The sequence below is a fragment of the Myodes glareolus genome, chromosome 19, assembly GCF_982192425.1.
Source record: "Myodes glareolus chromosome 19, mMyoGla1.1, whole genome shotgun sequence".
NCBI lineage: Eukaryota > Metazoa > Chordata > Mammalia > Rodentia > Cricetidae > Myodes > Myodes glareolus.
Genome location: NC_142044.1, coordinates 40076897 through 40102120, shown reverse-complemented (window position 1 = coordinate 40102120; position 25224 = coordinate 40076897). Strand labels below are relative to the sequence as shown.

Genomic DNA, 25224 nt, shown 5'->3' with positions numbered 1-25224 from the left:
TGGCCAGGTCACATGTGGCTCTCGTGGGAGACATTGATTCTCTTTATTTAAGTTCTTGTTTATGTCCTTTCAGATAAGAAATTTGATGTGGACAAACGAACAATGAATCTCGGGGATTTCAATGATATCATGAGGAAAGATCGACCTGGCTTCCGTCCACCTAATTCCAAAGACTTGGGCACTGCAGACAGTGGGCCTTACTTTGAGAAGGTGAGCTGCGTGCTTTGTTTAAGTTTATGAGAATTGCTATGTTCTTATTGTCTTCTGATAGCTAATTCTAGACAAAGCATAAGCTTACTGAACTCAGCAGGTAGAACATGAATATCACCTGCGCTAATGTGGTGACATGAAAATAGCTGATGTCAACAGGTGATTGGGCAGGAACGAGAGCCCTCTGTCCGTACTGTTTTTGTGACAAAGCTCTAAGTTTTGAGATATTCGTGGAGTTCCGAGGGAGGTTATGGACACTTAGAGATAAGCTTACTGTGCACTCTTGTTCCTGCTGCTGTGCCAGCGACAGATGAAATCTGGGCTTTGTACGAACACATGTATCTCCTATGAGCTTGGAGTCTTGTCTGGAAAAACTCTCCATCTTTCCCACTTCCCTAGTTGCTTGTTTTTAGGTAAATGGTATATTCTTCAAATTCTCACTCCTGATTGAAACAAGTAAGTTTTACTCACTTGTTCTGATTTTTAATATTTCAAATGAAATTATTCCTTGATTCAGAATATTGTTTTATAGTGTTCCTGGTCCCCTTAAGACATTTAAAACCAAAACATGGAGATCTAGGCCCATATTGTTGCCGGTCTAGGTGACATCGTATTCACAAGACGATTGCCTGACTTCTGCTTCAGGAGCCCTACCACCAGAGTAATCAGTAATAGACTCATAAAAATAAAGTAGCAACCCTTTTCCTGGTGCAGTGGGCCGACTGGGTTACTGACTTAGAGGAAGAGGAAGTCTCTGTGGAAGAGGATGACAGGTGATGTCTGCTGGGCAAAGTGCAATGGTTATTATCAGATCCAAATTTCATCCTGGGTTATTGCTAATCCACTCTACTTTGTTTATTCCTAGTGTGTCTCTCTTTCCCTTCTTGCATTCTGTTGCTTCACTAACCAACACTCATTGTGATTGGCTAACTCCTACTACCTTTCAGCTGACTTTGCCTTTCTCCAATCAAGATGGGTGCCTTGGGGATGAGGCTCCCTGCTCTCCCTTCTCCCCTTCTCCCAGCTACAAGCTGTCTCCCTCTGGTTCCACACTACCCAACGTCAGCCTTGGAGCAATCGGCACAGGGCTCAACCCCCAAAACTTCGCTGCTAGACAAGTAAGGAGGCCTCTCAGATTTGTAATTTTTTGGCTGTGGCCTCACCTTGGCCCTGGTCTTCAGTTTATTTCATCATTTGTCTGTCTTGGGAAACTTGTTGATTACTGAATGCACAGAATGATACTAAGTATAGGTTGTACATCTTCTAGCCCATAGAAACCATCTCTCTTCATGTTTCTCAACATGGATTTTACTTTAAATCTGTTTCTTTTATCTTTTTTATTTTTGGTTATAACTGGTTTAGGAAAATACGAATGAGATTCTATAGGGACCTTATATAATCTAGTGATATATAAGATACTTTTATATACTTTTTAATATTAGATTATATATTTGGCCAGAGAGGTGGCACAGCAGTTAAGAGCACTTGCTGTTCTTGTAGAGGATCTGGGTTTTGTTTCCAGCACCCATATGGCAACTCACAGCCTCCTATAATTTCTGTTCAGGGGATCAGATACCCTCTTTTAGCTTCTGCAGTTACCGTGCATGCACATGATACACGGACATTCATGCAGGCAGAATGCTCATACATAAAATAAAAGTAAATGTTTTAAAAGCCATTAGAAGATATAAGTACTATTCCTGGGGTAGCAAAATTAGTAAGAATAAGAGTAAATATTTGAGGGTTACAGTATCTTAAGAAAATCTAGGTTCTTGTGGCCATCTTAAACCACAGTACTCACATAGAGAAGGAGAGCCTTAGGAGTGAAACTTTGAAGAGTGGCTCTGCTCAAGCATTGGCAGTCACCAAAACTAGTCCCCCAGCAAGGGCCGCATAGTAGCTTCTGAGCTAACAGGGCCATCTGAGATGATGCGTTCTCACTCAAAGACCTGCAGGGCACGCAGCAAGGCTACCAGGGGATCTTGTAGTTTTATGTTAAAAAAAAAAACAGGAATCTGGGGCTACCAATGCTATTACAGCAGCAACTCCCAACAGTAGTATTTCCCCAACCAAAGTTCTGTGCCCCCACACTTGTCACTGTGCCTTTCACGTCAGGATGGAGCCCAAAAGCATGAATTATACAATGTGTGGTTCAGTCCATTCTGTTTCATGTGATGACTTTTACATGGGCATTAAAAGCAGGATCACTCACCATAGTCAAGTTGTGCACAGCCAGTCGTGCAGACGTAAAGGAGATTATGCTGTGCCCATGTATTCAGATTAGTTAGTTCTGGATTGGGGGACTCAGACTGTTTTTCTGTTTTCTTCCTTTAATTTCAGTGTTTTGCCTGTTTGTTTGTTTTATAGTTTCCTAAAGGGGAATGCTCTATATTGCTTACATGAACAGAGAAGAACAATGTTTTGAGAATTTTTATTTTATATTGAGATATAGAAAATATAAAATACAAAATGTGGTTTCGGGCTCACATAAGTATCTAATGCTACTAGTAGGTGAACTCAAGTTTAATAGACCAGCCACAAGCTTGGCATTAGACTTTTTAAAAAGGGAATTCCTTGTCTTGGGTGGATTACTGCAAAGTCTACCAGTATTGGGTTGGTGCATATGTCCTACCCAAATCCAGTTCTGTTTCAAACTGCTGTCATGCGGAGTTCATCACATTTACTTCATAATTAAAAGATAAAACTTAAGGCAGTCATGGTAACACACTTTTAATCCCAGTACTTGGGAGGCCAAGGTGGAAGGATCAGGAGGCAGGAGTTTAAAGCCAGCTTGGACTACAGTGTAAGATTCTGTCTCTAATAATAATAAATAGTAATAATATTTTCCTGAATCACAGAGCATTTCACTCAATTTGCTGGTTTTATTTTTAATTTATATACCTTTCTGAAATAAGCCTTGGGTTGAGGCAAATAACTCCAATTAAGAAGACATAGAAATAGGTCATCCTAGAGCTTCCACGTATACCTGAAAAGCTTGAACAATAGTCAGATAAACCACCATTTGCATGTATACAGCCTTTGAATCACTGTCTTCTTAATTCCTAGATTTAATGTTTTTGAAGGCCACATATATTTGTCTTCAGCAAATCCCTGAAAATCAGCAAAACTGAGCCAAGAAAATGAGTTTAAGTGCCATAGTAAGATAGCAGCATTTTTATAGACTGCTATTGGCTTGCTTGTACCCACTTTAAAAACATTAGAATGTTGTGTGTGGCTTCAGACACCCTTCAGTATTGAAGCTTCTCAGAAAGCTGAGAATCTTCTTATAAAAGGAAAGACTGAAATTTAAGATGACTCTAGCTGGGCGCGATGACTCTCACCTTTAATCCCAGCACTGAGGAGACAGAAGCAGGTGGAGTTCCAGACCAGTCTGGTCTACTGAGTGAGTTCCAGGACAGCCAGGGCAACACAGAGAAACCCTGTCTTAAAAAGCCAAAACAAAACTAAACTAAAACTAAATGACTCTAAACTAGGTGCATTGATGTGAGTTAAACACCCTTGGGAAAATAAAGTTTGTGGTAGATCATTGATCTTTTTATGATATATTCAGATTTTAAATGCCATTTCTACTTTATGTTTGTAATCATTTTTCATTTTAGTGCTTTTTAAGTTCATTTATTTGCCTGTAGCAGTCTCTTAATCTAATTTTGAATCATTAATGCCATCATGGTCTCTTTAGTGTTCCTGGAACTTAATGATGCTATTTAAATTCTTTAAGATTATCTTATCCCTATGTTAGACTGAAAGTAGCAACCTCAGTTTACAACATTATTAGCTGTCTTTTTCTCAAATACTCAGTGGGGTGTTCTCAAATGAATGATTGATGGGACATGGATATTTGCAAATGGTGTGTGCCTCCTATAGACTAAGGCTTTATGAAATTCTGAGAATGCCAAAAGGAAGGATTCAACTGGTAAAGAAAAAAACAAAACAGAAAACATAGACAGTGACTTTATCATGGTTTCAGTGAACATCATTAGAGAGCTTTAGTGTTTTGTTAGCATGGAAGGAAATTCAGTTACTTTGTTTGTGGAACAAGGAAGGAGGCTTTGCGGACAATACCCTTAATGGGTCCTTTAACTCAGGCCTTAAACAGACAAAAAGTGCATAATGTAGAGACTCTCAGGAGGCCAGTACTTTGGAGACAAAAACAGTTCAAGATCAGCCTGAACTGCTTAGTGAAACACTATTGGGGTGGGGGAGCAGCCCTCAGGCAGCAAGTCATCAGATGCAGTTCCTTTCCTGAAAAAATTTTCCTTAGCTAGAAACAAATAAGAAAGGTAGGGTCCCGGGAGCCCAATTTCCTCTTGCTCTTGTTGGAAGATTAGAGATGAGCTCAGTGAAGTGTTTGCTTGGAAATCATGAAATTGGAGCTTTTTTTTCTGTAGACTAGGCAATATTTATGTTTTTTAATAAGTTACAGGTGAGTAATGTTTATTCCCATGACCTGGAATGATATTCCATATATCTTTTTCTTCTTACGTCGATGTAAGATTGATTAGCATTTAGCATGTAGCAAAGAAAGCCAGCAGATTCAGGACAGGAACATGTGCTCAGAGCTAGAGCGGGGTCCCTGTGGATAGCTATGATTACTTACGCCAAATGATTGAGGGAAGTGATATCAGAGTGTTACTTTACAACTGATAGTTTGGTTATAGTGTATATTTTTACCCAGGTGCCTTTTAAGATGGGTCTCAGATTATGGAGTTTGAGAATTAAATTTGATAAACCCAGATTTTTGTGATGGCACACATCTGTAATCCCAACACTTAGGAGGCTCACCTTGACTACATAGTAAGACTTTGTCTCAAAAAAGCAGTCTTGAAGTTTTACACAGCCTGTTCCTTTTAGCCACAAAGAATGTAGTACTACTTCTAAATGTGACTAAATTTAACTCTTTCAGTTTATAGAATTTACCTGACCACCTGTGGTGAATGATGTGCCCGTGACTCAGTTTGAGTAACTTTCCCCCGGCATCCTAACATGAAGAGCCCTTCAGTTCTAAAGTGAATGCTGTCATTCCATGGACTAGAGATCTTGTTTCTCTAGGAATAGAAACTAGAACTAGAACTGCTGTTTGACTGTTTTCTTGAATCGATAGAAACATCCTGACTGGTACTGTTCCCTCTGCAGGGCGGCAGTCACGGTTTGTTTGGAAACAGCACAGCACAATCGAGAGGCCTGCACACTCCAGTGCAGCCACTGAGTTCTTCTCCTGGTCTCCGGGCGCAAGTGCCTCCCCAGTTTATCTCCCCCCAGGTAAGTTTTGTGTTCCCACCTTTTGGAGTTAGAGAGCATTCAGGTGGTGGCCCATTGTTACTTCCTGGTTGGTGAACATGAAAGGGAGAGTGGTTACAGTTGGCCATTTGGCAAATCCAGATGCCGAGTGCAAGGTTGTTAGAACATAGTATCAGCCCCCCTTTATAAATTACATCACACATACAAAGTAGGTGCTTTGCAACTGCTAACTGCCTAATACTGTATTAGTTTGGTTTGGTTTGTGTTTTTTTGTTCCTAATTAAAGAACAATTTATAAGTTCTAAGGTAACAGTATTCAGAAAGTTTGCTTGAAGATAAACAGAATTATAAGATTCTTCATTTTTCTATATAACTCTAAGGAGCTGTATGCTAAATACTGTCTTCCTACTCAGAGAGCCCTGAGCTGGTGAAGAGGCCAGTCTGATTGGACTGTACAGAGGCAGCAGTTGGTGTGATACATGTCATAGATGGTCAGCAAAGTTTGGAGGCGAGGGTGATGCTTCACTTGATTAAATGTTACTAGCATCACTAGCAGTGAAATTTAAGTATAAGTTCAAACCTTGAAGTATAAGTTCAAAATTCTAGGTTTAGCCACAAAAAAAAAAAAGATTTTCCAAGCCCAGAAGCCTCGTGGCAGTTCAATAATAGCTGGTAGTTGGTGTGTTAAGGAAAGGGAGTTGGTTTGAATGGTTGGTGTGAACAGTTAATAGAGATGGATGCATTCCTCAGTGGGATGGGGAGAAACTAGACAAGGGATTGGGGACAGAATGTGGCAAAGCTATGTTTGCACTACTCAGGAGTTTGGATCTTGTTCTGTAGGCCAGTCTTTGTCAGCTTGTTCATAACCAGGATCTGGGCTACTACTAAAGGTCTCCCTCACTCACTCCATTAAGACAGAATTCTTGGAATTTGGGGCCTGCTCCCCCTAGGTAGTTTTTGTTTTGTTTTGTTTTGTTTATTTTAGTATATATGCACTGTTTAAATATAATAAAAAAACAAATACACAGATTTTTGCTTGTGTGTGCATGCATGTGTACAGTGTTTATGGAGGCCAGAAAAGAGCATTAAATTCTCTGGAACTTGAGTAATAAACAGTTAGCCACGACCTATGTTCTGAGAACCAAACCCCAGGTATATGAGTCCATCTCTGTTATGTCCTATCTCCCCTCCCCCACTTGGCTGGTTGTTTTTGTGTGGTGGTGTTGCAGACAATGGAACGTTAAACATGGTTTTCCAGAGATGATAGGAAAGTGCATGGTCTGGGGATGACACTGGCAGTAAGACAGGGTGTGTTTACATATAGAGTTACCGGAACTGCAGGGAGCAGGGCTGGCACAAGGGCACAAGCAAAGTAGTGACAGTGGAAGCCAGACCACCTATCTTTATGTGGCCTATCCCTTCCTCCTCCTGAAACACTGAGATCACTTTTCTCTCAAGCACCTTAACGATGGGTCTCTGCCTCTCCTTCACCTCCCAATACTGCATCATCATACTGTCTTGGTGCTTGATTCTCAAACTTCTCATTATAACTGAAGGTTTCTCTTTCCATCTGGTCCTGCAGCCACTTTTAAAATAACCACTCAGAGGCTTAATAATAATTACAAACCATTTGGCCTATTCGCACAGGCTTCTTTCTGGTTAGCTCTTACATATAAATTAACCCATTTCTATTATTCTATATTTTACTACAAAATTTGTGGCTTGTTACCTCACATCTTGCTTCTCCAGCAACTGCCAGTATCTCCCAGACTCCACCTTCTTTATCCCTGTATCTCTGTTTAGATTTCCTGCCTAGCTATATTCTGTTCTGCCATAGGCCAAGGCAGCTTCTTTATCAACCAATGATAATAAAACATATTCACAGCATGCAGAGAGGCATCCTACATCATACAGTCACCAGTAGGTGACTTCATCTATTCCAGTGACCTTGATACTGAGTGCCAAAATTGTGCCTGCTGTGAACATTTTTTTCAGTTCCACAAACTGTTAGATATATCCAAATTTTAAAAAAAAATCCCCTGTTATAGCTAGATGTGTTCCTATTCTACAGTTGCTTGCACCAAAGATCCCCAGGTAAATTGTGATTCTTCCCCACATCACACCCCACATTCTGTTCAGTAAATTTTCCCCTTCAAAACCTGATCCAAGCCTGGCAATGGTGGCATACACCTTTAAATTCAGCACTTGGGAGGCAGAGGCAAGTGGATCTCTGAATTTGAGGCCAACCTGGTCTACAGAGAGAGTGACACACCAGGGCTACACATAGAAACCCTGTTTCAAGTAAAACAAACAAATAAAAACCTTGATCTAGATATGGCATCTTGCATAACAGTGAGGACCAAGGTTCAGATGCTATGATAATAATGACATAATGAGTTGATGTCCTACAATTCTAGCTCCAAGAACCCCAGTGCCCTCTTTGGCCTTCACGAAAACATGTAGGCACACATTTACCTGTGCACATTCACAGATACACACAAATAAATATTCACAAAGAAACAACCACCTTGATCCAGGCTCTGTCTGTTTACCGCCTCTACTATGCAGTCCCCAGCAGGATGCCATCATAGTCTAGGGTCTTTTTGCCTGTCTGTCCCATTCTGCTTCGTTCAGTTGTTGCTTTCTGTAGTCTGAGTCACACTAGTCCACTTCTACAGCCACATTGTCCACTCTGGTAGTTGTTAAGAGGGGAGCACTTGAAATGTAGCTATTCATCAACATTACGTTTAAGTAGCTACACCTAGCTTAGAAAGCTATGTGCAGCCTTGCTGTACAACATAGGGTACATCATGCTGTCCCTTGGCTGCAGTTCCTCTCCTGGCTTGCTCACTCACCTAGAATGCAGTATTTACTGCCATGTTTAAGGTTCTTGGTGATCTTACCCAACCTATACCTGCTGTTTACTTATGTCTCTCCAGCCAAATAACCCCAAAACACCGGTCACACTCTTGTCTCAGGTTGCCAGTCAGCTCAGTCTTTACTTCCTTGACTCTCTACTTGATCCAAGGTACTTTCTCACGCTCAGCTCTGAACCTCATGGTACCTCCAGACTGCTCGTTTCCTTACCCTCCAGAGGTTTCATCTGTCTTTGTCTTTCTGCCTCTCTGCTTCTTGAGTCAAGCTTCACAGTGGCAGGATCACAACAATTGTGATGTAGCCTGTTGACTTCGTGCATGAGCAGGCATGCTGTTCATATATGTACTCACTGCAGGTCACTCTCACCTGCTGTTGTTAACGTCGTGTCTTAGTGTTGTCTCCTGTCACCAAATGTCTCCACGTTGGTTCCCCACTTACCCTCGCTCTTTCCAGTCTTGTAATGGACCCCAGGGCATGCTAAGTAAATAACCTACAACTGAGCTATACCCCAGCCCATATTGATCATTCTTTGGGCTTTTTTTGTTGTTGTTGGTTTGGTTTTTGTTTTTGTTTTGTTCTTTTGGTTTTGGTTTTGTATTTTTGAGATAGGGTCTCACTATAACCCTGACTGGCCTTAAAATCATAGAGATCCTCTTGCCTCTACCTCTCCAGTGCTGGAATTAAAAGCATGGGCCACCATACTTTGGCAATCTTAATCACTATTAATGAATGTTTCATTAGATATATTTACCTTAATGTACTTATCACTCTCTTTCCCATTTTATTGGATATTAAGTTGTTTCTAAATTTTTACTATTGTAAATCATCCGCAAAGAAATTCTTAAACAAAAACCTTCATCCATATTAGCTTCTTTCTATGTAGTTCATTCTAGCCTTGAACTCCTGATCCTTCTGCCTTAGCCTCCCTATTGCTAGGATCACAGGTATGGGCCTACATTATTTCTAAACTTAGCTGTCCCGAATGCAGTTTTTGAGGGTTTTTTTTTTATTTGTTTGTTTGTTTGTTTGTTTTATTAAGCATAGACAAGAAACCTAACTTTTAATATTTATTACAAGGCTACACTAGTAAAAAGTTCATGTGGCTTGTGTGAGGCCCTAGGTTCTTTTCCCAACATAGCCAGGAAAAAAAAAAAGAAAGAATTGTTACAGCCTTTGTTACTACAGTTGCCTTTCCCTCCTGACTGGGCTATTCAGAAAGTAACATTCTGGTGGCTTTTGTGTGCCTTTTTACATTTCTGCCATTTTGCACCTGCAGTGGTTTGTTAAAAGCCATATTGATTGCAGCAAGATTTTCACTTTCTCCGGCCCAGCTGGAGACCGAGGGCTTTTAAGCCAGCATAATTAACTCCCCACAATGGGAATATGCAAGCCTGCACTTTAATTACTTTGCATCCTAGGTTTGAACAGCCATTTGCCAAGAGCATAGTAGTGATGCTTTCAGGTCCCTTAGTAATTCTTGGAAGGAGGCACTGTATCTACAACCTGCAGAGGCAAGGGTAAATAGAACGACCTTCTCCTCCTGAGTATAGCTTTTTTTTTTTTTTTTTTTTTTTTTTTTTTGCAAATTTTCAAGGCAGAGTTTCTCAGTGTAGCCTTGGCTGTCCTGAAACTCACTCTGTAGACCAAGCTGACCTCCAACTCACAGAGATCCACCTGTCTCTGCCTTCCAAGTACTGGGATTAAAGCATGTGCCACACCACCCAGCCTGAGTATAACTCTTTAAAGTCTAAGACTTTCAATTTAAGGAGCATGTGCGGTGGTGCAATGTAAATATAAGAATGCCTTATGACTGGGTGGTAGCACACACCTTTTATCCCAGCTCTTGGGAGGCAGAGGTAAGCAGATCTCTGTGAGTTCAAGGCCATCCTGGTCTACAGAGTGAGTTCCATGACAGAAACCCTGCCTCAAAAAAACAAAAAAATAAAAAATAAAAGAATTAATTTACTTTTTTTTAAAAAGGGATACCTTATATTGGTGTGCTTTTCTATATTTGGACATCTTTAAATAGTGGTGTGTTAATTTTGTCTTTTTTTATTTTGGGCAGTGAAACCATATAGTATATGTGAAAGAATATACAAAGCCAGGCGGTGGTGGCACATGCCTTTAATCGCAGCACTGAGGCCAGCCTGGTCTACAGATTGAGTTCCAGGACAGTCAGGGCTACACAAATCCTGTATATATGTAGTATATATGAAGTATATTGGGAAATTTTAGAAAGTGTGTTCAACATACTTATTATAAGACTGGGGTAGGAGTCAAATCCCACAGGCATGTTCTTGCTGTGCTGTAAATTCAGCATTCCAAAAAGAGGTCAAATAAGTGTTTTAAGTTGGTTCGTAATACTCAACATCACCAGTGTCTCTTAGAGGATGGAGAGGAAGCAACCAACCTCACAGCAGAATTGGTTGAGTAACCGGATATGTTTGAGATCTTGAAAAAAATGAGTTGATGGGGGCTTGAGAAATGGCTCAGCATTTAAGAGCACTGACTGCTTTTCCAGAGGACCTGGGTTCAATTCCCAGCACCCACATGACAGCTCACAACTGTCTGAAAATCCATTTCCAGGAGATCTGAACTTCACACCAATGCACATAAAATAAAAGATAAATAAATCATAAAAAGTTTTTTAAAAAATGAGTTGATGGACCATATATATAGCAAGTCTGGACTTCATCAGATATTTGTATACTAGAGAGCATTTAAAAAATAGGAAAAAAATTCATTCTTGAGAATGTTCAGAGGTGGTGACTTGAAATTAATAGGGGACTGCCAGGCGTGGTAATACATGCCTTTAATCCCAGCACTCGGGAGGCAGAGACAGGTAGATCTACATAGTGATCTACAGGCCTGGTCTACATAGTGAGTTCCAATATAGCCGGGTCTGTGAGGAGAAACCCTGTCTCAACACAAAACAAGAAATTAATAGGGAACTGAGCAATTTGACTTCAATCAAGGTGCTAAGGAAAGGTAAGATCAGAACACTTAATAGAAAAGCAATGGATGGGGTATAGAATGGTAGATGTGGTGAAGAAAGTCAGAGACACTAAGATTAGAACACAATAGGGGAAAAGTAAGGAGATACTAAAAAGGCCTTTTTTTTCTTCTTTTTTTTTCATTTTTGTTTGTGACCCCCCCTTTTTTTGTCTGTTTGTTTTGTTTTGTTTTTTGTCCTTTTTGGTTTTTTGAGACTGGGTTTCTCTGTATAACTCTGGCCATCCTAGAAATCTTTTGAGACCAGGTTGATCTTGAACTTACAGAGATCCACCTGCCTCTGCCTCTGCCTCTGCCTCTGCCTCCCAAGTGCTGAGATTAAAGGCATGTTCCACCACCACTCAGCCATGACTTAGTTCTTACACTAATGTGTAGCACCTACTGGTGACTAAGTAGTGCTTCTTCTATTCTTTTGTCTTAAGTAGGATGTAGGGGTGGGCCTGGAAAGATGGCTCAGCAGCACTGCACTCATATGGTGGTTCACAGGTGCCTGTACTTGGCTTTCATGGAAATCTGCCACCTTCAAACCTTCTTGAGCTCCTGCATGCTCATGGTGCATATACATACACACACAGGTACACACACATTCAAATAAAATAGCCTCCCGTGTGTTCGAATTAAAGGTGTACACTACCAGGATCAACCCAAAGAGCCTTCTTTATTTTAAAAAAAAAAAAAAAAAAAAACCAAACATAAAAAGGGCCATTCTGGTCTACATAACATTCAAGGACAGCCAAGTCAATAAAGTTAGTCCCTGCTTTATAAAAGAAAGAAGGAGTGAGAGGAGATGTAGTTCAGTGATAGAGTGTTTCATCCTTAGCACTGAGGCAGGATGGGAGGACAGCTAACAATTGGGAGCTTTAACAAATCTTACAGCAGAGAATGAATTTATAAAAAGAAAGATAAATGCTAAGACATTTGTTTGGCTTAGTAAGTAAGGGGCTCTTCTCAGACTGATCAGCTTCAGGCTGGGCAAAAGTTTTAGTTGCATTCTCCTAGATTATTCTCAGCTCTACCTAGCATTTCCGTCTATAGTCCCATGGGGCAGCAGAGTAGCAATAAGTAGACAAAAATTATTTGAAAATAACTTGGTAAATGACTCTTAAGTTAGAATAATAATGACAGTGTGTTCATTTAATAAGCATTTAGAGTATCTGCATAAAAATAAATGCAGTTAATAAAAATTAGAGACCCATTCACATGGGTTCAGTGTTGTGGGGGGTGGAGCTAGGATTGTGACTCTGATAGAGTGCTTGCTTGCTTGCTTGCCTTTCACTGATTCAGGCTTTGGGTTTGTTTCTCGTCACTGCAAAGGTAAAGAGAACTCAGGGAAGCAAAACACCTAAAATACCGTTGGTTATAATTGATACTGAGCTGACGGTTAGATAGAGAGTTGGGATGTGACCATTAGAGACCTGAGGCCTTGTTAAAGAAAGTATGACTTTGAGCAGAGTGTTAGGGGTGGCCACATCTACTTGGTGTTAGACTGTACCTAGAACATGACTTTTCTGTACTTGGTTCTGCGCTGAGAAACAGATAGAGATGAAAGAAGCAGATGTGTTAGCTGGAAGGCAAGGAACTAGGGAATTGTGGTCTTGTTTCCTGAAGAACCATCCTGTGATGTAAGAATGGATACTCCGAAGCTCATTTCTAAATCTTTGGCATAGATTAACTCAAATGTCTCGAACAACACATGGAGGTTTTTATTGGCTGGTTTAGTTGATTAATTACTTTCTATTCCTGTTTTGGGGATAGGCAAATAAAATTCAAAAAAGTTCTGTTCTGAGACACTTGGCTTAGAAATGATAGAGAATGGAATACATGCCAAGGTAGACTGTCTCAAGCCTTAAAATCAGTTTTGTTTTTTATTTATTTATTTTATTTTATTTTATTTATTTTTGTTTCTAGAGATAGGATTTCTCTTTGTAGCCCTGGTTGGAATATATGAAAAAAATATTCATATATATTTATATATATATTCTTATTTGTATGATTAAGTGCTTTCTGATAAGTATCATATTTTGTTTGGTTTGGTTTTGATGGAGGGAGGTGTTGAGATAGGTAGGATTTCTCTGTGCAGCCTTGGCTCTTCTGGTATTCGCTCTACCAGGCTGGTCTTGAACTCACAGAGATCCTCCTGCCTCTGTCTCCCAAGTGCTGGGATTGAAGGTGTGTGCCACCACTTCTGGCTTCTGGTAAACATTTATTAGCTCTAAGCAGTTTATCATGTTTTGCTATATGGCATGTTTCCAATACTAATTTCTCAGTTAGAGAAAAGCCGTATTGTCATCATTTTTTTTTCTAAAGATCTTTTTTTCTGACTTAAAATTTCATCATTTTTACTTCAGGAAATTAGAGAGTCTTAGGAGAACTAAAAAGTTAACAGCCTCGCAGTCCAGTGATAACAATTGTTAACCCTGCGGAGTATCCTGCAGATGGTTTTTAAGAAGCTGACAATGCTTGCTTTAGTGGTATCAGGTCTTTTTTTTGTTTGTTTTTAAAAAGCAAAAGTTTTTATTTTGATAAATTCTAAGGATTTTCTCTGTCTTCTGATCAGGTTTCTGCCTCAATGCTCAAGCAGTTCCCCAACAGCGGCCTGAATCCAGGTCTCTTTAATGTGGGGCCCCAGTTATCTCCTCAACAAATTGCCATGCTGAGCCAGCTTCCACAGATTCCCCAGTTTCAGTTGGTAAGTAGCATGTTTTGCTCCTGTTGCTAAAAAGGTTGTTTGCTTTTCTTATCTCCTTTGCATTAACGTCTTTGTGTTCAAACTTTTATATAGACGATTACAATTAAAATTGATATATCAATTTTCATGAAGGTGACCTTAAGTATAGACTAGGAATTTAGTTATGGGTGCTTTGCATGCAGACACTCCATGTCAATCTCAGGAAACTCTGATTCCCTCCTCATTGTTTTGTAGGCATGTCAGCTTCTCCTGCAGCAGCAGCAGCAACAGCAGCAGTTGCTGCAGAACCAGAGAAAGATTTCTCAAGCAGTGCGCCAGCAACAAGAACAGCAGGTGTGTGGGTGGGGAGGTCCCCTAGTGTTCTGGGCAAGGAACACCTTTGACTTAACTGCTGATTTGGGATACTGGCTTATGATCATCTGTCCATTTCTCTTGGGTCCTTCCTTAATGGATGCTGACCTGCAGCTGGCAAGAATGGTGAGTGCTCTCCAGCAGCAGCAGCAGCAGCAGCAACAGCAGCAGCAGCGGCAGCCTAGCATGAAGCATTCGCCATCTCATCCTGTTGGGCCTAAGCCACATTTGGACAACATGGTACCCAATGCGCTGAATGTGGGGCTCCCAGACCTTCAGACCAAAGGGCCAATCCCTGGATATGGTTCTGGTATGTTCTATGTTGTGAAAAGTACTTAATTTTAAATCTGCTAATCCTATCTAGTAGTAAGGGTTGACTTTGCATTACTCTCCTTTGCTTTTTTCTTTTAATGTTATTTATTTTCTTTAAAAAAAAATTTATTTTGAAGATAGTTGGTAGCAGCAGTGCAAACCTTTAATCCCAGCACTCAGGGAACAGAGGCAGCCGGATCTTTGTGAGTTCAAGACCAGCCTAGTCTACAGAGCAAGTTTCAGGACAACCAGGGCTACAAATAGAAACCCTGTCTCGAAAAAACAAACAAACAAACAACAAAAAAAATGAGTATGTCCTGAGGAGCATACTAGAGGTTGACCCCTGTCCCTCAGACTTGAGCATCCATATATTCATGTGTACACATATAAACCAATTAAGTATTTATATATCCTCTGAATGCTGCACATGACTGAAGTTGTATCTGTGAAAGTATGCATAAGTTTGAGTGTTTCACTTCACTGATAAGGCTACCTTCTCAAAATGGTGTTTTGCCTGCATGTAAGGGTGTCAGACTGGAGTTGTAAGCCACTGTGTGACTTCTGGGAATTGAACTCAGGACTTCTGGAAGAGTTGGTCAGTGCTCTTAACCACTGAGCCATCATCTCTCTCCAGCCCCCATTAAGGCAGTTTTTTTTAAGGTAGGGTATAGCACAAATAAGGATAATTTTTGAGATTAATTGAGACTTTTATCTCTTTAGAAATGGGCAACATGCTGTAAGCAGAGTCCAGGCAGTGAGACAATACTGATTAAAAAAATAAAATTAATGGCTGTATACAGTGACACATGCCTGTTACTTCAGTGCTTTGGAAACTAAGCCATGAGCATTGCAAGTTCAAGGCCAGCCTGAGCTACATTACAGGATGCTAGGTTTGTTGGTTTGATTGTTTCTTTAATGGCATTTAGAATTTGTTTTGGTAAAGAAGATACCAATCTGTGTTTTAAAAAAAGAAAAAATGAGTGAGGAGACCTGAAATCTCTGTTCCTTTACCAACCCCTGATTGGACAGACGGCTGCTTTTTGCCCCCACCTACTAGGAATTCCAGCTGGAGCTAGGAAATAGTAGGGTGTCTTTGACCCTGGGAGTCCCAGCTTTTGTCTGCTGTCTTCTTTTATTTATTTTTATTTTTGTTTCCCCTCTGAGACAGGTTTTCTCTGTGTAACAGTCCTAACTATCCTGGAACTCCCTTTGTAGACCTGGCTAACCTCAAACTCACAGAGATCCGCCTGCTTCTTCCTCCCATGTGCTGGGATTAAAGGTGTGCTCCACCATATCCCAGCCCTAGCTGTCTTCTACATGTGATCTGAGAACTGACTTAAACTCAGAATAGCCTCTCTGGGGCTATATGTAGTAGAGTGAATTCTTAATAAGTGTAAAGCCTGGCTTTTGTTCTCCGTGCTGGGAGGAAAAATACCTTTTTTCTACTTGACATATGACAGGCCCTTTCCTGTGCTTTCCTGTGTTTGCCTTCCTCTCTTGGTCAGTGTGGCCTGTCAAGAGGGCCTCCCTTAATAACTTAGTAAAGTACAGTGGTAACTTTGTTACCTTCTCAGTCTTGTTTTTTATAAAGGGTGAGCTTGAGGGATGAGGCTGGGTAAGTAGATGTGGAGGTGCTTCTGACTTTAGACTTTAAACTCGAGAAAGGACTTCTTTTCTGTAGTCAGACTTTTCTTTGGGCCACCAGATCACAAATAATGACATAGAGACTTAATATTAATTATGAAAGCTTAGCCTTTAGCTTAGGCTTTTTCCCAACTAGCTCTTATAATTTAATTAACCTGCTTTTAATAATCTACATTTTGGGGGCTGGAGAGATGGCTCAGTGGTTAAGAGCATTGCCTATTCTTCCAAAGGTCTTGAGTTCAATTCCCAGCAACCACATGGTGGCTCACAATCATCTGTAATAAGGTCTGGTGCCCTCTTCTGGTCTGCAGACATACACGCATAAAGAATATTGTATACATAATAAATAAATATTTTAAAAAATAAATAATCTACATTTTGCTGCATGGCTCAATTATCTTTCCTCTGTATCATATGTCTAACTTGCTCTGTATCTTAGTGGCTCTCCACAAACCTACATTCCTTCTCCTCTTCCTCTCTTTCCCTGGAAGTTCCACCTATCCTCTCCTGCCTAGCTGTTGACTATTCAGCTCTTTATTAAACCAATCAGAAGATGCCTTAGCAAAGACACATGGCACAGTCACAGTGTACAAAAGATTATCCTTTAGCATTTCCCCCATTTTTGTCTAAACAAAAGGGAAAGGTATTAACTCAAACGTAGTAAAACTATATACAATGAGAACAATTGTCAGGTATTATCTAAATAAAAAGGAAAGGTTTTAACTTGAACAGTAAAACTGTGTACAGTAAGGATAATTATCAGGTAAGAATTACACTCACAATGTCTAGTCCATATGTATTTTGCAAATTCAGAGAAAGTCCTGTATTATCTGTCCTATCCTAGTGAGTCTAAAATTTTATATCTATGCCACTTTCTATCATAAGTTGTATTACCATCCTAAAAATATCTTTTTAGACCTTATAATGTCTTCTTAGATAAACAACTTAAACTTTTATGTTTCTTATAAACTTTACATCTCTTACTTAAGTTCCCTTTCTTAATTTGGTAACAAGGAAAATTGTAAAACTATAACTATTCTTCAACCCCATCAGAGGCTGGAGAAGGATATAATGCTACCAGAATAAGCAGGAAATGAAGAGCAAGCAACTTCCAAAACTATAGAAATGACAGAAGCAGCTGGCTGCCTGGACAGTTGCTCAAGTTTCCTCTACAACATTGGGGCATCCATCTTTGACCTATAGGCCTAGAATATCTGACAGACTTTTCTGTGAAGCAATTTTAAAGGACTATCCTACCTTGTCTTTGCAGAAAGTTCAGCAGTCACCTTCTTTTGTGTCCTGCTTGTCCAGTTTGTACAGCATATTGTCAGCAGTCAAAGCAAGTACAGTTTCTTGCCCAGTGGCTAGCTTTGCCACATTGAAAACAAATTCCATATGGAAGATCTTTGCTACCCATCATCCCCCCTCCTTTTTATTTATTTGTTTTTTTGAAGTAGATTGATGCTGCCAGAAACATATCTGTCTCACTGTCATGAAAAACCTTGTTATTAAAACATCTTAAATGAATGCTCATATTCTGTAGATCTCTGAAGTGTTTGAAGACTACCTATCTAAAATATTTTTAACCTTGAAAACATATCTAATATGACTACAAGTTTGATTGTTATAGATGACTTAACTACTAACCTGCATTTCTTCAGTAGCCTAAATAGTTTGTAATAATAATTTTCAAGGACTCGAACTACTTATTGCATTTTTAAATGCACTGCATAGGTACAGTACCTTAAATAAGTCTAGAAACACATATACAGTATGTTCTAACAAAAATAACCTTTAAATTTGTAACAATATAAAAAATTCATACTAATGTAAAATATTTGGGATTAATAGTTCGTTTTTAGTTTAAAAGTAGATTCAATAATCTACCCTTTTATCTTATCATTCCTATATCCCTCCTTTTTCTTCTCAGACAGAGATCCTTGAATCCAGCCTCCCTTATTTAGTTTCCTCCCTTAACATGACCAGCAGCAATTTGCAACCAGCCCCCCTAAATGATGACAAACAGCCGTATCCCACCGAATAACCAAAAACTACTCATCCCACCTCTTGAAAATGTGGGTGTCATATTCTTAAAGTTACTTCCTGCTGTCTTGGTGGCAACAGCATCTTTAGGAGACCCTGAGAAAATTGAGATAATGAACAAGTCCTTGGAAAGCTAGCTGTATCATTTGTTGTTCAGTCTCTGTGTAATGGGAAAGTGCATTGTCTGTGTGAAGTCCTGGCTAGAGTAGTCTGTGATGCTGAACTTATTCTCATACCTTCTTGTCAAAAAGTACAGTAGTGTTGAGTATGTAGCTCAGTAGTAGAGTGCAGTTTTACACGTGGGATTAAAAGTCTGCTCTACCACACCTGACCTATTTCTGTTTTTTAAATAATGAATGTGTTTTATGACAAGCCTTGCTACTTAACCTGGAACTTTTCTATAACCAACTGGCCTTGAACTTGATTCTGCCTCAATGCCACAAATGTTGGCATGTTATCTCTATATTTGGGTGCCTAACTGTTCCGAGTACTGTGCTAAGCCTAGAGCAGTAAGATTTTCCTAAAAAATGTCTTTAAAACAGAATATAGGAGCCGGGCGGTGGTGGCGCACGCCTTTAATCCCAGCACTCGGTAGGCAGAGGCAGGCAAATCCCTGTGAGTTCAAGGCCAGCCTGGTCTACAAGAGCTAGTTCCAGGACAGGCACCAAAAACTACAGAGAAACCCTGTCTCGAAAAATCAAAAAAAAAAAAACAAAAAACAGAATATAGGGTTTGAGTTTTTGCAAAAATATTAAGTGTCATCTGGGCAGTGGTGGCACATGCCTTTAATTCCAGCATTCAGGAGACAGAATCAGGTGGATCTCTGTGAGTTTAAGGCCAGCCTGGTCTATGAAGCAAGTTCCAGGATGGCCCTGTTTCTAGACACCCCCCCCCCAAAAAAAAAAAGAAGAAGTACCAAAGGTAAAGATAGCAAAAATGTGCGGGGCATGATAGTACATGCCTTTAATGCCTGCTTGGTCCACATAGGGAGTTCCAGGACTACATAAAGAACAAACCAAAAAATAATAACAAATGTTTTGGGTTTTTCTAATGCTGAATATATCAAATAATATATAAAATACTTCAGGATGAAAGGGTAACAAGAATAATGTTTCTTAGAATCCTTCATAGTATTTTCTTGAGGGTTTTTTTTTTGTTGTTGTTGTTATTTTTGTTTTGTGGAATGTTTGTTTGAAATTGGGTCCTGAAACTTGTTACATAGCTCATACTGTCCTTGAACTCGCAGAGATCTACCTGCATCTGTCTTAATTATTCTAAAACAGTGCTCTCATACATACGCTCTCACTCTTTCTGGGGCATTCTCTCTCTCTTTCTCTCTCTTTCTCTCTCTCTCTCTTTCTCTCTCTCTCTCTCTCCCCCTCTCTCCCTCTCTCCCTCCCCTTCTCTTTTTCTTTCTCTTCCTTTCCCATCGTCATCGTCTTCCTTCTTCCTCCTCCCCTCTTCCCCCCTTTCTCCCAAAATTCTTTTCTGTTTTAGAGGAAGAAATTAAAAGACTCTAACTGCTTGGCAGACAGGGACACACTGCATTGGGCTTCTTGCCATTTTCTAAGCATACCTGAATGTCATGAGTCAGACCTTGTACCAGTTTCCTAAACCCTAGATTGTGCAGCTCTTCTCCTCCCCTGGCAGCCTTAAGACAACTTGCTCTTCCATGTTGGTATCAGATATGGCTGGAGAGTGGTTGAATCTGGCCAGCTGTCAGGCACAAATGTTTGTTTGCTCAGTAAAAATGTGGGTGTAGGTAGGCACTGACATGTACCTAATTAGATGACAGTGACACCCATTTTCATACCATGAAAACGAGACAGCACAGTTCTTTCAAGCAGGACTGAAGAATTCCCTCTGTAGACCAGGCTAGCCTCAAACTTAGAGATCCACCTGCCTCTGCCTCCCAAGCACTGGAATTAAAGTTGTGCACCACCACCCCCTGGCTTTGGGTACTCAATTTCTGATTCAAGAAGCATATAGACATAACTGTGATCTCTTTCCAGGCTTCAGCTCTGGCGGCATGGACTATGGCATGGTTAGTGGCAAGGAGGCTGGGACTGAGTCTCGCTTCAAACAGTGGACCTCCATGATGGAAGGGCTGCCTTCTGTGGCCACACAAGAAGCCACCATGCACAAAAATGGTGAGAGAGCAAGCAGTCCCATGTTGCTAGCAGAATCTTCTGGTGATTACTCAGTCCTTGACCAAGTATCCTGCATGTTTTGTTGGCTTCATGGGTGTGCTTGTGTTTTCTTTTTTAAGAGTGGGTCTTTCTTTGTATCCTAGGCTGACCTAAAACTCTCAGAAATCTGCCTGCCTCTGCCTTCACAGTGCTGATATTGAAGATATTTCCAACCACACTTTAAGGCAGTATCTCAGGGGGGTTTAGTATGTAATCCCATCACTCAGGAGTCAGAACCAGGTGGATCTCTGTGAGTTCTAGTCAAGCAAGTACCGGGCCAACTTACATAAGATTTATAAGACCTTGTTTCAAAAAGAATTCTTTAGTTAAATAAATGATTAATTGCAATTAACTCATACAAGTCCTGCTCCCTTTTTGTTTGTTTGGTAGGTTGGTTGGTTGGTTTTGGTTTTGGTTTTTTCGAGACAGGGTTTCTCTGTGTGACAGTCCTGGTTATCCTGGAACTCACTTTGTAGATCATGCTGGTCTCAAATTCACTGTAATCCTGCTTCTGCCTCCCAAGTGCTGGGAGGTACCACCACCGCCCAGCTGTGATTTATTTTAAAAAAGACAAAACAAAACAATTTTTTTAATTTATTTTTATTTTATGAACATTGGTGTTTTGCCATGGATGTTGGATTCCCCAGCATTGGAATTATAGACAATTGTGAGCTGCCGTGTGGGTACTGGGAATTAAACCCAGGTCTTCTGGGAGAACAGGGCTCTTAATCACTGAACCATCTCTTCAGCCCCTCCAGCCCTTTTTTAAGCTCTTGTAAATACATATTTTCGCTGCATGTATTTCTATGCACCACATGTATGCAGTGACCTCAGAGACCAAGAAAGGGCATTGGATTACTGGGGACTGGAGTTAGGATGGTTGTAAGCCTTCAGGCTGTGATGGCACTTGCCTTGAATTCCAGCACTTTAGAGGCAGAGGCAGGTGGTTCTCTGTGATTTTGAGGCCAGCCTGGTCTACATAATGGGTTCCAGGACAGCCAGGACAACATAGAGAAACCCTGTCTTGGGGGAGGTGCTGGCTGTAAGCTACCATATGGATGCTGGGAATCAAAACCATGTCCTGTAGAAGAGCAGCCAGTTCTCTTAACTACTGAACCATCTCTCTAGCCCTCCTTTGGTAATTTTTTGAAGTACAGATCTTTAGCTTTTGTTAATGAATCTCTTGCTATTTTTCCAAAGTTTATGATCATCTATCAGAGGGAGATTAGGCTTGCAATTCATATTTTATGGTATTTAAATGGTTCTAGATAAGGATTGCATAATGTCCCACTTGTCATGGGATTGAGATAATAGTTACAAACTTGGGCACCCATAAGATTAAAACCCATTAAAGTGGGTGAGAAAACAGAATCCTCGTGTTGAGGTTTTGGTTGATTGATTGGTTTTGTTTTCTGAGACAAGCTCTTGCTAAGAATTTGTAGTCCATTCCTCTCTCAAACTCCTGCCCTAACCTGGGTATAGTTGTGGTGTAAATTAAAGACCAGTTTGATCTACATAGTTCAAGGCTACACTAGGACACATAGTGAAACCCTGTCTCAGAAAAAGAAGAAAATGTTCTACTAACTAGTAGAAGAGAATTCATAAAGATTGGACTTTTTTTTTTTTCCAGCGCCTCTTGTTTTTTGTGAATTAGTGTCCCGCCAGGACAGCATTGACGTTGTATTTTGATTGTGGATTAACCTTGCCTGTCCATAATTTTCGTTAAGGAGTCTCTATTTCCCTAGAAGAAAGATAAAAGGTCTGGATCTTCTTTTGGCCTTCAATGAATTGTTTGTTTCATTTGTCAGTATTTCACTTGGACTCAGAGTTGTCTCTGTGAGAGTCAATATAAACAAGTATCTGGTCTTTTGTGGCAGAGCCCCGGCAGGCTTAACCAGTCAACTCATTCAGCCTGCAGCCTTCCAGGTTCCCATTATAAACCCTCTTTAATAAGCCCATTATAAAACCTCTTTAGTAATCCCATCCAGAGACTGGGAAAGGAGCCACCCAGGTCTCCTACCCTGTTAAGTAGGATCAAAATCAAGAATAATTTACTGAAATTTTAAAATCTGTTTTATGGACTGAGCAACCCTAGTCCTGTGTCTTCCGTCGCTCCAAGCACTTTCACAGTTCCCTTAGGCCAGTGATTTACCAGGTCTGGATAATAAATATAAAATGGCATGTGAGAAGATAGCTCAGAGTTACAGTATCCTCTCTCCTCATCAACTAATATAGATAATGTTTTCCCCATTTCTTAGCAATCCCCAAGATAATTGTTCCTTTCATTTTCCACTACCTCACTGTGCTGTGCCTCTGAACCTGATTAGTGTCACTGTCCTTAGAAAAGTAAATGCCCTCTTAGCAGAGAATGAAGACAATTTTAATCATACTCCTTTTATTCCAAACCAAACAGATTGCTTTATTCGATATTTATCCAAGCATTTTAATACATTATCCTGCAAATCATTTTATGTGTTCATGACCACCACTCTAAGACTATGTCAGATAAGTGACGGACTATATGAACTTCATTTGGGAAATAAGGAAATAATCTCCCATATGCTCTTGAATTTTTATTTAAAGTAAAAATTTATTGTTATTGTTGTTAACTTAGTGAATTTAAGCTTTCAACTTTTACTGCATAAAAATGCTTGAAGGAAGCACTAACAAAGCTCCAAGAATATCTCTGGGAATACAGTGACAAAGGATTTGCTGTTCTCTGTATGTGAGGCGGCCCTGGGCTCCGAAATGTAGAGTTCATTGCTGGTGTGTTGGCAAAGACCTTGGATGGGAATTCCACCTCACTGCCTTGGAATTTAAAGCAATCGCAGATGGCTTTTTCTCCAATGGACTCTGAATATTGCAGATTCCAGATAACCCAAGCTTAACCAGCCCTTAAGAGCAGAGGTAGAAAGCATCAATACAAAGATCACTTAATACTCTCCAAGGTGCTAAAGTTGTCCAGTTTTTCCCATCTGTACTTTTGAGGAGTTAGTGTAGCAGTCATGTAGATACTATGTTTCATAGTGTGTATGATTCTCTGACATTTAACACTATGGGGTTTCCAGATTGAAAGGACTGTTGTAGAATGAGAAGGCTCCTGTGGATTTAGTTGAAAAATGGAGAGACTCAGAGAAGTGAGATGAGTCATTATGGTCATACTGCTAGAAGTATTAGCCCAAAGTCTTTATTCTATAAGCTTTAAAAACCTGTCTTTGAGCCAGGCCATGGCGGTGCATACCTTTAATCCCAGCTGTCAGGAGGCAGAGCCTGGCAAATCTCTTTGAGTTCGAGGTCATCCTGGTCTACAAAGTGAGTTCCAGGACAGCCAAGGCTACACAGAGAAACCCTGTCTTTAGAAAGTTCTGTTTGTTAGGTTTTTACTCTTTTATGTGTATAGATGTTTGGTCTGCTTGTGTGTCTGTGCGCTATGTGCATGTTCATGCCTGTTCCCCACAGAGGTCATAGGAGTGTGTTAGAGTCCCTGGAACTGGAGTTACAGGCAGTTGCAAGCTGCGCTGTGGGTTCTGGGAATCAACCCTGGACCATCTGAAGAACAGCCAGTGCTCTTAACCTCTGAGCCATCTCTCCAGCCCCCTAGAGCTCTTTCTTAAACAGTTATTTCTCTCTTTTCTCAGGCGCTATAGTGGCCCCTGGTAAGACCCGAGGAGGGTCACCTTACAACCAGTTTGATATAATCCCAGGTGACACACTGGGTGGCCATACGGGTCCTGCTGGTGATAGCTGGTTACCTGCCAAATCTCCACCGACTAATAAAATCGGAAGTAAATCCAGCAATGCCAGTTGGCCTCCAGGTATTGTTCATAAAATGCTTTTTCTAGAATAGTACTTCTCTTGAATTTAGGTTCTGAACAAGCTTGTTTAGCTTGCTTTACTGAGAAAGCCCCATGCTTCATTGTCTGATAAAGGCAAGGCATACACCCTGAAACCTGTGCCATAGGAAAATAAAAGATCTTCGAGAAATGGGTAGTTAGTGATAGTGAGTGGCCTTGAAGCTGGGACTTGGCATTTGTTCTGTATGTAGGATGCCATATAACATAAGCTATTTTAAAGTATGTGTTGAATCAATTGATATATTTATTAGTCAGATGTGTCATTAATATGCTCCAGGTACATGGTGATGAGTTCAGTAAGATTCGTGTCTCTCTCTTCCTCCCTCTCCTTTCTTTTGTCTCTGTATTCTGTTTTCATTGTAGTTTAATAAAGCAAAAGTACAAATTAGTAATTGTCCTTCTGTCCTTATATAGTGCAGACATAAATGTATATAATTACATTTTATTAGAGTGAGATGAAATAATGCCTCCTGTTCCTATACAATAAATATTGCTCTTCTCAACACAGTTAGGGAAATACCAGTTTGTTAATGATATCACATATCTTTAAGTACAGCTTAACTGGATCAATACAAACATGATAAGCTTCCATATATAGTCTAGGTTTTCTCACAATCAGTTAACTTCTTTCCAACTATTCCTGAACCATCTGTGAAGCAGTGATCACTTATATTTCATTTTATTAAGTTCATTTTGGCCAGTACCTAATTAAGAAAAATGGGAAAGGTCATTGGTCTCAAGCCCAGATTTTTTTCCCAGTTCTTGGCCTCTCACTTCATTAGGC

At 40.2% G+C, this 25224-nt stretch overlaps 1 protein-coding gene across 10 annotated transcripts in view; it reads left to right on the top strand.

Moving 5' to 3' along the window:
* Tnrc6b (trinucleotide repeat containing adaptor 6B) overlaps nucleotides 1-25224 on the top strand; it is a 242124-nt gene that overhangs the window by 195295 nt on the left and 21605 nt on the right. For 8 of the 10 annotated variants that reach the window (XM_048454729.3, XM_048454724.3, XM_087898944.1 and 5 more), the window contains 7 exons: nucleotides 74-210; nucleotides 5365-5490; nucleotides 13916-14047; nucleotides 14282-14380; nucleotides 14513-14708; nucleotides 20410-20547; nucleotides 24225-24401. In XM_048454729.3, coding sequence (XP_048310686.1) covers nucleotides 74-210; nucleotides 5365-5490; nucleotides 13916-14047; nucleotides 14282-14380; nucleotides 14513-14708; nucleotides 20410-20547; nucleotides 24225-24401 — 1005 coding nt within the window. Of the gene's footprint in view, nucleotides 1-73; nucleotides 211-1157; nucleotides 1329-5364; nucleotides 5491-13915; nucleotides 14048-14281; nucleotides 14381-14512; nucleotides 14709-20409; nucleotides 20548-24224; nucleotides 24402-25224 lie in introns of all 10 variants that reach the window. The other 2 variants (XM_048454733.3, XM_087898946.1) reach the window with 2 other exon arrangements.